This window comes from Schistocerca americana, chromosome 2, assembly GCF_021461395.2.
Source record: "Schistocerca americana isolate TAMUIC-IGC-003095 chromosome 2, iqSchAmer2.1, whole genome shotgun sequence".
Classification (NCBI taxonomy): domain Eukaryota; kingdom Metazoa; phylum Arthropoda; class Insecta; order Orthoptera; family Acrididae; genus Schistocerca; species Schistocerca americana.
In genome coordinates, this window is record NC_060120.1 from 549,890,661 (window position 1) to 549,905,202 (window position 14,542).

Below are 14,542 nucleotides of genomic sequence, written 5' to 3' on the forward strand. Positions count from 1 at the left end.
ACTATAGAGTTTCCCAGACCGCAGCGCCATCTGTTGTTGAAAATTGTAACTACTGTAATTTCGAAAGTTTGTCTGCCTGAAAATGTACTGTTGTCCCAAGCATATTGCAACAAACGGCGTATTTCTATCGCTGCTCGTTTAGTTTTTATTGGCGTTTCAAATATACCGGTCATTTTTGAAACACCCTGTATCTATAATGGCAGTTGGATAGGCATAGGATGACTAGACCCGGTCTTCACGTTCCCCCGATCTCAGTTCTTCAGATTATTATTTGTGGGGGTATCATAAGCAATTGATCTGTGTAACTGATCATACGGGTAGCATACACGGTTCATCAGCTTGCCATGGAGACCTGCGGAACCATTTGAAAGCGTCATTTGAAAGGTGCGACAGTCAGTGACTCGACGACTGCATGAGTGTTTAGAAGCATGATCAGGACATTTCGATCATTTATTATGAATTTCTGTGTTTATAAGCTCCAGTCAGTTAAACTGTAAACTTCCATTACTAGCTAGAAAACGAAGGATTTTCATATATCAGTTTACATTAATTATTTTCCTGTATTGCTGTAAGGAAACTCTCGCTAATGTTTGTAAAGGTATTTTTTGTAGATTGTGCTCTTGTTTGGATATGAAAGCCAGACAGTGTTGAAGAAAGAAGGAAAACCATTAGAAGCAACTTTGGGAGGACACAAAGAAAATTCAGTGAAGATGTTTTCCAAGAAATCAGGGAACGAAGGAACATCAAAGTATAAAGAAAGGAAAGCTAAACGTATTTGACATTTATTTGGACACTATAAATTTTTGAGAAATATGTGGAATGGAACAACTTGTCCAAAAACAAAGAAAGAAAGCCAAAGACACAAAATACTGTAGTATCTGACTAAAGATAGAGCTATGTCGACTAGTCATGTCTGGACATTCCTATCCGAACCGGTCATCGTGACATCCCCCAACAATGGCGTCATTTGGGTGTGAGGTGTAGTGGCGCCGGGTCTGCACAGACCTCTCCCAACCGTTGCCCGCTTACCAGACCCCATTCCAACCCCCCCCCCCCCCCCCCCCCAACCAAGGAAAATGCCTGGCATTAGCGGGAAGTGAACCACGGAGCGTTGCATAGTCGTCACACACGGTGACCACTTAACTACGGAGACGGACTAGTATAACATATATATTGGAGGTAAATAGACCTACTTGCCATAATTACCAAGAAATGATGAAGAAACAACAAAACAGAGAAGAAGTTTTGCAGCTGCGAGGCATAACGTTCAGAAGATGACGATGTTGAGACGATCATTTTTTATTCCTGAATACTTATTTATTTGTGGATTCCGAACACTTTCAGATACATCCACTTATTTTTGGGACTGCTACAATAATTTTCCCGTTACAAAAAAATGTATAGTATTGTAAACAGATCTGACTACAAACAGAAATTTTAAAATTGCTTTATCCCCCGTACATACGGGGTGTTACAAAAAACAATACGGCCAAACTTTCAGGAAACATTCCTCACACACAAATAAAGGAAAGATGTGGACATGTGTCCGGAAACGCTTAATTTCCATGTTAGAGCTCATTTTAGTTTCGTCAGTATGTACTGTACTTCCTCGATTCACCACCAGTTGGCCCAATTGAAGGAAGGTAATGTTGAGTTCGGTGCTTGTGTTGACATACGACTCATTGCTCTACAGTACTAGCATCAAGCACATCAGTACGTAGCATCAACAGGTTAGTGTTCATCACGAACGTGGTTTTGCAGTCAGTGCAATTTTTACAAATGCGGAGTTGGCAGATGCCCATTTGATGTATGGATTAGTACGGGACAATGCCCGTGGCGCGGTACGTTTGTATCGAGAGAGATTTCCAGAACGAAGGTGCCCCGACAGGAAGACGTTCGAAGGAACTGATCGGCGTCTTAGGGAGTACGGAACATTGCAGCCTATGACTCGCGACTGGGGAAGACCTTGAACGACGAGGACACCTGCAATGGACGAGGCAATTCTTCGTGTAGTTGACGATAACCCTGTCAGTGTCAGAGAAGTTGCTGCTGTACAAGGTAACATTGACCACGTCACTGTATGGAGAGTGCTACGGGAGAACCAGTTGTTTTTGTACCATGTACAGCATGTGAAGGCACTGTCAGCAGCTGATTGGCCTCCACGGGTACACTTCTGCGAATGGTTCATCCAACAATGTGTCAATCCTCATTTGAGTGCAAATGTTCTCTTTACGGATGAGGCTTCATTCCAACGTAATCAAATTGCAAATTTTCACAATCAAAATGAGTGGGCTGACGAGAATCCGCTCGCAATTGTGCAATCACGTCATCAACACAGATTTTCTGTGAAGGTTTGGGCTGGCATTGTTGGTGATGTCTTGATTGGGCCCCATGTTCTTCCACCTACGCTCAATGGAGCACGTTATCATGATTTCATACGGGATACTCTACCTGTGCTGCCAGAACATGTGCCTTTACAAGTACGACACAACATGTGGTTCATGCACGACGGAGCTCCTGCACATTTCAGTAGAAGTGTTTGTACGCTTCTCAACAACAGATTCGGTGACCGATGGATTGGTAGAGGCGGACCAATTACATGGCCTCCACGCTCTCCTGACCTCAACCCTCTTGACTTTCATTTATGGGGGCATTTGAAAGCTCTTGTCTACGCAACCCCGGTACCAAACGTAGAGACTCTTCGTGCTCGTATTGTGGACAATACGCCATTCTCCAGGGCTGCATCAGTGCATCAGGGATTCCATGCGACGGAGGGTGGATGCATGTATCCTCGCTAACGGAGGACAATTTGAACATTTCCTGTAACAAAGTGTTTGAAGTCACGTTGGTACGTTCTGTTGCTGTGTGTTTCCATTCCACGATTAATGTGATTTGAAGAGAAGTGATAAAATGAGCTCTAACATGGAAAGTGAGCTTTTCCGGGCACATGTCCACGTAACATATTTTCTTTCTTTGTTTGTGAGGAATGTTTCCAGAAAGTTTGGCCGTACCTTTTTGTAACACCCTGTATATTTCAGAAAAAACTTATAATCAGATAGTCGACTCACTCACAAACTTTATATTCTGGACAACGTATGCCTAACAGCTGGGACAGTGCTGTTGAAGGCACTAACTGAATTGCGTCTACCGAACATATGCAAAGAATTATTATATTTAGTTTTATTTTGGTTAGTTATCCATTATAGGAACCAAGAGATTGTGCGAAATACTCTGTTACATTATTCATTTCATATCACATCACAAAGACGGCGATTAGATGCATGACGTATGAGTCACTATCTACACATACGTAACTGAAATAACAATCCACCAGATTGCGATCTTTAAGGTGAATTTGTTTGACGAAGTGTCTCGAAAAAGAAAACCGACAGGTGGAAGATTCTGCTCTAGCAACGAACTGTATCTCAAAGCTTTATACTCGTAATTATTACGCTTGATATTTTTACATCTACATCTACGTGATTTCTCTGCAGTTCACAATTAAATGCCTGGTAGAGTGTTCTTGAACTACCTTGAAGCTCTCGAACAGCACATTGCAAAAACGAACGCTTACATCTTTCCATGTGAGTTCTGATTTCTCTTGTTTGATTGTGGTGATCATTTTCTCTATGTTGGTGGGCACCAAAAAGTATTTTCACACTATTGAAACAAAGTTTATATTTCATGAGACGATTCTTCCGCAGCAAAGAATGTTTTGTTTTAATGATCGGCGGTCAAATCCGCGTTTCATATCCGTGGCACTCCCTGCCCTGTTTCGGGATAATACAAAACGAGGTGACCTACTTTGAACGTTTTCGATGTCCTCCGTCAATCCAGTCAGATTCGAATCCTATGCCGCGCAGCAATATTCCAGCTGAAGACAAACAACTGTGATGCAGGCAGTCTATTTAGTAGAAAAGTTGCATTTTCTAAGTTTCTGCAAATAAATCGCAATCTTTGGTTCACTTTCTCCACAATATTATTACTTGATCGTTCTGATTTATTTGTAGCTGTAAGACCGAAGCATTTAAATGACTTCAAAGCATTTAAGTTTGTATGATACATTGAGTGTCAGAAATGTAGCGGATTCTTTTACCACTAATGTGGAGGACTTTGCTCTTTTCCTTATTTAGAGTCAATTGCCACTGTTTACAATATATAGATATTTGTCTAAATCTTTTGCAATTGGTTTTGATTATCTGATGACTTAACAGATCGCTAAATGATAGCATTATCTGCAAATAATCATGGAGAGCTGCTCAGACTCTCTCCTAAATCGTTGCACTGATCAGGAACGGGAGACAGCTTATGCACGAACTGTGGCCTTCTGACGGGAAATCACGAATCCAGTTGCACAACTGAGGCGATACTCCGTTGGCACGCAATTTGATTAGTGTATATATGTAATCAATTTGGCATCCCCAGTCGACAGCAATCATTAATTCGCGATAATAAACAGCTAGTTGTGTTCCACAAGAACGATGTGTTCTGAATTCGAGTTAGTTATTCACCAATAAATCGTTTTCTTCGATGTAATCGGCACGCATACAACAGAATGCGTATCTAGCATGTTCCAAAACACCGCGCATGAAAAAGGGATTCATCAGGGGCTTATACCTCGCGTTCTATTGATGACAGAGAGATAGGTTCAAATGTTTAGCATAACCATCTGTCTAGTAACCATTTGGTTGTCCAACAGAATAATCGTCTTAGTGTTGCTACCCTACAGTACAGAGTCAAAAAATGAATGTTACACATTTCCTCGAGCTTAGGCAATCAGAGCAAATCGATTGGTTTCTTTGCGTTTGATGCGGTTTACAGTGGACCGTACGGGGTTTATGGAGGCACGGTTAACTCATGAGTGGTCCCTTAGAGAGCCAAAAAGAACGTTCTTTTACCATTTCTTCGTACCAAAACTGAGCCGTGGATTCCAACACCCCGTAATACGTCTCCGTTATCATGAGAAGGGTTCTGGAAACCCCATTTCGTGGTACTGAAGTAGATGAAAAATCTTTCTGTACTTGAAATTCAGGCTTAGGTGTAAAATTAGTTCTACCTTATTTCAATTGCACATAACTAAACTATTAAAATTTTACTGAGGAATAGAATTCTCTTCATATGAGTGACATGAACTGTTGCAGGATTGAAAAAAAGAAAACCAGCGAAAAATGCCCCTATCAGTGGAAAAAATGCGAAGGTGTATCTGTTTATTTAAAATTTTCCAACTGAAAAGTCAGGCATCAGCTGCTTCATTCTGTATTTCATGGCACCTTCAATAATACTCCCAAAATTTTTGGCATGTGAACATATTCTTTTTGATTTTGCGCGAGATGGTGATAGTGGCAGTGGAAGAAAGACAGAAAGTAATAAAGCCTGGAAGATAGCAAACAATGGTTGTGGTATAGAAAGAGCGAATGAGACAATGGCATTGTGAAAGAAAGAGAGGGACACAGTGGCAGTAGAACATAGTAGACAGGAAAGAACAGTGCTAGAGAAAGAGTGATGGAGACAATAAAATTGGGAGAGGAATAAAGAGAAGGAAAGGTGGATGTGGTTGAGAGTCAGTAATAATGAGAGACAGAGTCTATGACAGTAACAAGTAGGAGGAGAGAGGTAATGAAAGCGAGAAGATACAGCAGCAGTGGGAATGAATGTATGAGATAGTACCAGTAAATGAGAGCAAGAGGCAGACAGTGACAATTAAAGGAGACTGTAGTAGTAGTACAGAACGAAGGAGACTGTGGCTTTGAGACAGGAGTCAATGAGAGAGAGGCACACACACGGAGATAATGACAATGAGCTGGGCTGGACAAATGACTGAAAATGGGCAAGTGGAAGTGCATGTATGTGAACGACTTTCAGCGATGAACTAATGGGTTTTAGCAAGTTGCAGTTACGAGAGCTAGAGAGAGTTTAATGTGAGTTGCGTGGTAAAAAGAGCGCTAATATATTCGCATGCCCAAGTTTTTGGTAAAAGTTTTGGAAATGCTGAGGAAGGCAGAATGAGGCAGCTGGTACCCCCTTTTCCACTCAGAGTCTTTTAAAGAAACAGGAACATACTCGCATTTTTTTGTGCTCCGACGGGAGCTTTTCTCAGATGGTTCAAATGGCTCCAAGCACTATGGAACTTAACATCTGAGGTCATCAGTCCCCTAGACTTAGAACTACTTAACCTAAGTAACCTAAGCACATCACACACATCCATGATCGCGGCAGGATTCGAACCTGCAACCATAGCAGCAGTGCGGGTCCGCACTGAAGCACCCAGAACCGCTCGGTCGCAAAGGCCGGCGAGCATTTTTCCTCTGGTTCATAATATGTTCTTTAATCCTACTGCAAATCGGCGTTGGTGAAATGGGTCTGCAATTTGGTGTAACGATTTCAGTTCTTGAGTATTGGTGAGACCTCAGCAGCTTCCCAGTCCTTAAGTAGGGGTGTTTTGACGAACAATAGGTTGTATATGATTGTTAGCTTCTGCCAGGAACTTAAATGTGAATTTCAGAGCTGTCATGTAAGTATGGAACTCTTCTACAAGCATACTTCCAAATGAACCTAAATGGTATGCAAAACTGGTGTAACTTAAAACCTAGTGCATCTGAATGTTGTATTTTCCCATTATTGTAAGATCAATAATAGAGCATTTCTCGTAATTTTGTGGATTCTATGATGTATAATTAACCAAAATAACAACCATCGTCAACATTTGTTTGACTAATTAGGTAGACTCCGTCTCCATTTAGTTATTTTTAGCAGCTCCACAGTGCCAGCCTTTAGCTACACGTGGTCTGCAAAATAAATGAAAGTTCCTGTGATTGCCTGCAATCTGATGATTTGCCTGCAGGGGTCCTAAATCTTGCTGCTGGAATAATAAATCATGTCTCAACACTATAAAGTGAGTGATTGCTATTTCTACTTTAATCAATCAATACAGTTTGATAGTTGTAACATTTAGCACACTCTGCACATAAGTTCGATTTAACAGAAGTTTACAGCCAACGTAACTAACTTTTTATGACGTTAAATATTGCTCTTATTAGACGTAAAGGTGATTTGGGGAATTTTAATGTGACATAATACTTGCACAAGTTCCGTGATACAGCAATCTCACATGCTAGTTGGCACAATATCCCACATATGTTTCGCTGGAGAGTAATCGATACTTTTTTTCTATGGAAAGGTATGTTCCTAAACTAATTTGCGTATGTAGCTCACAAAAGTGATCTTTTCGTTGCTTATAATAGAAGATTTTCACACTTACGAACGAAAATAAAACCAATTGCGCTTTAGTGGAACAGAGCGCAATTTGTTTCCTTTTCATTCGTAAAACAGTTGCAGAATTATACATGTGGTCGTGTTGAAAAGTAATGCCGCCGACATTTTATGCGGAAACTCTTAAGGCTTTCTAAATAAAATAAATGTTATTAACGTTCTACATCTTTATTCTTCATGTCTACATACTTGTAGCCCTCGACCGCTAGAGGGCTCCGAATTGTAGCCTATAACAGGGCGGTGCGTAACGTAATTACGTAGGCGCGTGAGAAGCAGTGTGCAGCAAACGTGTTTCAAAATCGAAGAGTTCGCCCACACATGGAGAACCCTCTCCAGCAGCATGACGATGGCAGACCATACATGAGCGCTGCGATATGTGCAGCAGCCCGACAGTTTGGGTTCACTGTCACCGATCATCCCTCCATACGATGTCGACTCAGCCACGACCGATTTTCATCAGTTTCTAAAACTTAAGGATCACCTTCGAGAACTGCAATCTGATGCCGATGAAACGGTGGCATCAGAGATGAGGCTGTGGCTCCCACAACCATGTCAAAAATTCTACAGTGATGGTATCACCAAATTAGTGTCCCATTGGGAGAAATGTGTTCGTTGCCAGGATGACTATGTTGAGAAATAAATACGTAGACATGGAGGCTTAAGAAGCAGAAAGTTAATAACCTTCGGAGTAAAAAAAAAAAAAACAAAGATTCGGAGGTATTGCGTTTCAGCACGCCCTCATTTTTTAACAAGTTACCGTTTCATTGATATAGGAACTTGAAACAGCACAACGAAAATCAATATTGGCAGAAATTTACTTTTCCTACGTTTTAAATACCTATGTTTGTATCTTTTCTATTCCGTTATGTCATATGGAAGTCGAAACCCAAAACAGATATCGTTATATTAAGTGCTAGTGACCTTCCAAACTTTATTTTGCCTATGAAGGAGTAATTAACCGGCCGCTACATAACATAATATAACTATGCGCAAATGAACTTGTTTACTTCTGTGTCGTTCCGTCTCTAATGATACCATTCTCGATAGCTCAGAAAATTTTAGACTTCCTTCTTTTTGTGTTCAACGAATGATTTTGTGGTGCAATATATCCCACATAGTTCTGAGTCTGTATGTACCACATCGGTGTAGTGTCTTCTGCATGATAATGTGTTGTCTAAGGCAAATGTTATTTTTGCGACTTCGTTGTACGAAATAGTTGTACTGTTGAAAAATTTTACCTTCTCATTCAGCAAGTCTTGAAACTGTTTTAAGATTACATAACCTGTATGGATTTATTTTTTAGTTGTTAGTATGTTATTAGTATGTTACTGTTTATGGACGTTCTCTAGTCATGTATACTTCCTGAAAACAGGTAGACGATTGTCACGGAGATTGTGTTTTATAAAGCAAAGAAAGGACAGCATTTACAACATGTACCAGAAGTAGATAAGCGTTCATTTAAGACTAGAGATATTATCTCACACAAATGTAGAAGGTCAGCGTGTTTTTTAAACGGAGATGTCGGATTAGATATAATAGAGAACAACATTAAATTGCCAATACTCACAACGTAGTAATCGACGAGAGTCCGTAAAAAGCCATTGGTTCTAAGACTTCTATTCCGTTACCTTGTAGATGGCTGTAAGGTGGAAGAAAATTCAATAAGTACGAGTAGTTATAATGGGAATATGGCAAACAAGTTGATGGAAAGGTTATGAAACTTATGTCACTCACAGTGTGCGCAAATCTGGCAACCCGAAGAAGCTACCGTTGTTTATAACGGAGATATGGTTATCTTGTAAGTTGAGAATGTGTAGTCGCCAGAGATTGCGGAATATCATGGCGGGAAGTCTAGATATACTGTTGTTCCTCAGATCTCTAGAACAGAATGGTTCATCAAATTTCGTATTTACATATGAAATCGTATTTATACGTTTACAGTCAATAAGTCTGTCAAATATAAAATCCCAGAGCTAATGTGAGTCATTGCGTAAATGCACATGTTATAACTCATTACCATTTAAAGTAGTTTTTCTGTTACTTACAGGTAAACAAGTCGGTCCAGTTTCGAAAATGAATCTTCATTAAGTGTCTCATTCAACAAATTGTTTGCCATATAACTGTGAAAATAAAAATTACTCCATTAATTAAGCACAAACAAATAACTGGATTTTAAGTGAGAGAATAGTGACGTTATGTAGGAAGATTTGCAAATCGCAATCGCTACACTAAATGTTCTTGAGGAACAAGTAATGTTCTGAATAGTACTTACAAGCGATTTATCTGAAATTCAATGACCGCCGGGAACTCCGTCAGGCCAAGACTGGTGCAGTTGATTTTTGTGTCGTGGCACACGCATCGAGGTTCTGTGGAGCACTGGAACGCTGAAATAAGTACTCATTTGTTTGGTGACCCCCAGAGTGGCAAAATAATATACCTTAAATTATTTGAACTGTAAACATACTAACTCACTTGTCGTTTGTTCTTGCGAACCTTTCATTAGTATTGAAATCTGCGTCGCGAATGATTATGTTTCAGATTGTTTAGAGATGAAAGTTTATCTGTATTACTACAGGGTAAACAATTATTGTTTTTTTAGGCTGAACCCCTAGTGCTGATTATCTCATTGTCATATCTATTACAGAAAAGATCTTTCGCTATGGAGCTGTATGTGCAGCGATACGAAACTTTTGGCTGTATACTGGACAGTTATCCAATATCTAAAGCTACATGACACTGCTCTTACTACTGTGTTTAGGCGTGATTTACCATCTGTCCTAAGAGCGCGGTTTCGACTTTAGGTCGCTAATCGTTTTCTCTATTAGTTTGAGAAACATTAAAATTTGTTTTAGCTACGAATCACTTGGTATTACGGGCAACCACAGCCGTAATGAAACGATTCTATTGATAAAAACCGCAGTAGCAGCATCAGAGTGATTGATTAATCACGACTGTTTTCGTGCCGCTTTTGTCACATCTTCAGGTAACAAAGAACTGACATTTCAATACATGATGTCCTTAAAACTCCGTAAGGGTAAATAGCAGAACGCGTACTTTGTAACGCCTGTGCCGCGTAGGAAGACAGGTGACTTTTTTTATTTGCTCTACTTGGGTTTTAAGGTCGTTATGTATTGAAAGGTCAACTGTTTGCTATCTGAAGGTGTGACTAAAATGTGACGAAATTAGTAGTGATTCTTAAACCATTTTGCCTCAGCTGTCATCAGTTGCAATGTGTTTTAGCTATTGTGATGAAGAGCCTGATGAACAGCCCGACTCTGAACTGACTGTTTTCGTGTAGCACTAGATTACTTTCGTTTATCAGGGTTTTTTTTCAGCTGTGTAATATAGTTCGGAAAATGGAGGATGTTCCAGCAGCACGAAAAGCAGTGCTGCCCTTTCTTGCTCTACAGGAAATTCTAAGAACTTCTGCTGCATGGTCTGAATGGAACTGAAGAGTTCCTGGGTAAAAACAAATAGAACATTTTAAGTATAATCTCGCTCCTATGTTGAACAGTTTTGACTATATTTTTATGGCCTTTAATCTGAAGAGTGGTTTAATGCAGCCTCCGCAATGGTCTTTCCAGTTTTCATCTGTGCATAGCTGTTCTGAAAATTGACATACATCTAAACCTGTTTACTGTAGTCTAGAAGTCGATATTCCACTACGGAATGGTGAAAATTGTGGTTTCCTTTACAGACTAACTTTTAAAGTTCGGAGTCTGTGGCCAAACAGACTTTGGACAGCATCGCCAAGGAATTTGGGACGAAAACCAAACTGGTAAATATAGTCAAAGAGACCTTGTCAGACATTATTAGATGGAGAGCGCGGGAGGAGGGGGGCAGCAACTATGTCCCAGAGATTCTGTAATAGTTAGAAGCTCCCAACTTCGCAGTTAGGAAACAAATCCTTAGGATACTATTCCACTTTTTGTTAACGACTTTGCGGCACTATTAAAAAATGCAGAAGAATGAACTGTAGAAGTCAACCTCTTGAAACACATAGCTCGACATATATGCCTCAGGTTCTCAGCACAAAACATCGAGCTCATGAGTAACAACAGACATGAACTAAAAATTTTCTGAAACTGAGTTAGATGTGATCCAAAAAGATAAGAATTCACTTACATTGGTAGGAATTTACAAGAGAGGGGATTAGAAGAAAATGTCGTCGAATATCGAATCGTAGGACCCGAACATGGAGTGACAAAAAACATCTACAATAAGAACTGTATCACCTAGGATGAATGCTTTTATGCCAGTGAATGCTTGAGGCGGACTAGAGTGGAAATCTAAATCTTTCTTAAGAAAAGAACCCTAAGAAGAATCATGGATACGGAAGTAAATGAAGACGATTAATGGACTGACATCCGCTTAAGTAGTAACAATGAGCTATTCACTTCAACTCGTGTTTCAGGGTGTTGAAATCGCTTCTTAAAAAAAAAAAAAAGAACATACAAAAGATGAGGAGGGGGGGGGGGGGGGGGGGGGCATGCAACACATGTGGAAGAACGATGTAGCGTGTAGAACGTAGGACGAAGCGAAAAAGAACCAAAACCGAATAGTGTACTCATTATGTCCGCCATCGAGCAGCCGCACACTGTGGACGCCACCAAAGATTGAACGGAAGGTCACGTTGGAGTCTGGAGGTGCGGAGCGGCGCAGGCGCAAATGTGTGCGAGGGGGAGAGAACTGACGTTGGTATTAACGAAGATATTGTAAATCGGGACTGACTCATTCAAGCATTACACTAGTTCAGTTAAAGGGCAGTGGTAGGCCGTCAAGAGTTATAACTCACAGTCATTTAAAAATACGTGAAGTATTAGGGAACATGGCAATGGCACATAGGCAAAATGAATGAACAGGCGGTACAGTGTGAGTACAGTGTTTGGTTTCTCTCTCATCCCATCATTCCTGACGTTAAATTATTAGGTCTGTTTGGTTATTTGGATCTCTCCTGTTTTTCTAGTCACATCCAGATGCAGTGACTTCGAGCCTTTGAAGTGATTGGCCCGACCGCTTGTAATGCATAACCAAGTACAATTAGTGAGTCTCCTTGTTTTCATAGTTTGTTCTTCTGGTTTTCCCAGATGCGTTGTGTTATATTTTCTCCGGTTTTACGTAGCTGAAAAAGGGGTTTTTACTTCCAAAACCGGTATTGGACGGAACAAATCATTATTACAGCTGAAGCGGATGTCACTCTATTAATCATGCCTTTCAGTTCTGGACGTCCTATAAATCAAATTTTGTGTAAACCAAGATGGATAGTTCCTTCCGACAAACAGATAAGTACGGGAGGGCGTGGAGAGATCAGACTGAGTAGGAGCGAATGACGTTTCTGTGCTACTTGTACCAAATCACTGAAATAAACTAAATAAATGTGTTACTACGGAAAGAAGAAGACCACCATGAAGACAGAATTCTAGAAACACTAAAGCATCGGATCCGCAGACATTAGAGTGGAGGTATATTTTTAGGGAAAATATACGTAATTTGTTGGTTTATAAACTGAGAGGCGCTATAAAAAAATGTTCGTGCTTGGACAGAAAAACAAGGTAAGCAGGTCAGTGAGCGTATGAAAGTGTATTGCAGACAGAGGAACACCTCAGATAAAGAAAATGAATGATTTTGTAGGGTGTCTGAGTTTTAATTTGGAAAAAAAAGCCTAAACAGAGAAAGAAAATAATTATTACATTATTCTGAAAGTGGTGAGCTACAACCAGCAGTTCTGTTGATTTACTGTTCCTGCAGATGTGACAACGGATAATGCCGCATCAGTACCTAACCGCTTTAGCCATTGCTTATTAACTGGCTGTTTTGAGGCAGCCAGTGTTTACTTACTGCAGCCGTCTTCGTCAACCCAAGTGTCCTTGCAGTCCAGGAAAGCGTTGCAGCGCAGTGACATGTTGAGGCACGGGCCGTTTCTGCATTTAAATGTGTCTTCAGGGCACGTCACATTCTCTGCAAAACGATTACAAAAAATAATATTTATTTCGTGAACGGGGTCTACAGAGAAGTTAGAACACTGTATCGTTCACGATTTTATTAACGTATATAACAAATCCTGAAGAGGAGGGATTATCACATGAAATTCTACGTTGGATGGTATTTTTACGACTTTCGTATAAATGCCCAACCCTTAGCAATGTTTCGAATCGTTAGTTCACCTATTGGTAATGAAGACCCTTCGGAAAAGAAAGGTTAAACACAGCATCAAATTGAAATAATGAAAACTGCAAGTACCCTTGACTTCACATCAACAATTAGCTGTGGAGGAGGACTCTTCTTGGTGGTTTCCGCATAACTAGACAGAAGCTCTAAAGTAGTCTCGTTTCCTTTGGTTTGAAAAAAAATCGACTGACGAAATGAAAATACTATAACAGGAGAAGAAGACTGGATATATTCGTACGAGCGGGATCGTAAGCAGCAATAAACAGTTTGGGTCCTCCAAGATGAACCGAAGCCAACCACAGTGGCTCGTTCGAGAATCCTTCTGCAGAATATAATTGCTTGCTTCTTTAGTTGTAACAAACATTATTTGATCAAGGGGTACTCTTATTTTTCACAAATCACCTTCAAAATCAGGAAAAATGACAGAAAAACCTACATCATTCAGTATGCAATACCAGCTGTCACACATTTGGCCAAAAATGCATTATTTGACGACAAAAATTACGATTTGCCTCATTACCCGTATTCGCTTGTTGTATCAGTTGACAACTTCTTCCTGTTTCTTATATGTAACAAATAATGTGTGACGGCAACTTTCATCAAGAAGACGTTTGTGGAATCGCTGGGAAGACCAGATATCTATGTGCTTCTGCTGAGTGATACATTACTGTTGCACCTGATGTGAGATACCTCCAAACCTGTCCCGTCTTTCAAGGATTTGATTACAAAAAAAAGTAGTGATAATCAGTCAGAAACATTGTTATTAAACTCTTGGTACACTCTGATCAAGTCACAGCCACATGCTAGCAACACCTAATGTCTATATGTGTTACTATGGCGTATGTACAGCGTGAAAGCTACAGGTCGTTCGTTGCCAACATATGGGTCCCCGTTTACTTGATAACATACTGCACTAATGTAGCCCAGTAAAGGTCTGCCCTACAATGTGAAGTTTGCGTCAGTAAAAGTCTACCTTCCACTTTTACGTTTGTGTTAAAGTAATAACCAACACCCTAGAAACAGACCCTGATATTATCCATAGATTCGGTGTTATTATTTCAAGTCTTAGTGAATGACGAAAACGAGACAACTATTTTGGTTCAAA

General features: G+C 40.2%; 1 protein-coding gene across 1 annotated transcript in view; it reads right to left on the minus strand.

Annotated features, from left to right (window-relative positions):
• The window catches only part of LOC124594160 (G-protein coupled receptor GRL101-like), a 356,496-nt gene that overhangs the window by 167,673 nt on the left and 174,281 nt on the right, over positions 1-14,542 (minus strand). Inside the window, exons 13-17 of the mRNA XM_047132516.1 lie at positions 13,108-13,227; positions 9,542-9,653; positions 9,315-9,389; positions 9,004-9,147; positions 8,837-8,908 (exon numbers count right to left, since the gene is read on the minus strand). Coding sequence (XP_046988472.1) covers positions 8,837-8,908; positions 9,004-9,147; positions 9,315-9,389; positions 9,542-9,653; positions 13,108-13,227 — 523 coding nt within the window. The remainder of the gene's footprint in view (positions 1-8,836; positions 8,909-9,003; positions 9,148-9,314; positions 9,390-9,541; positions 9,654-13,107; positions 13,228-14,542) is intronic.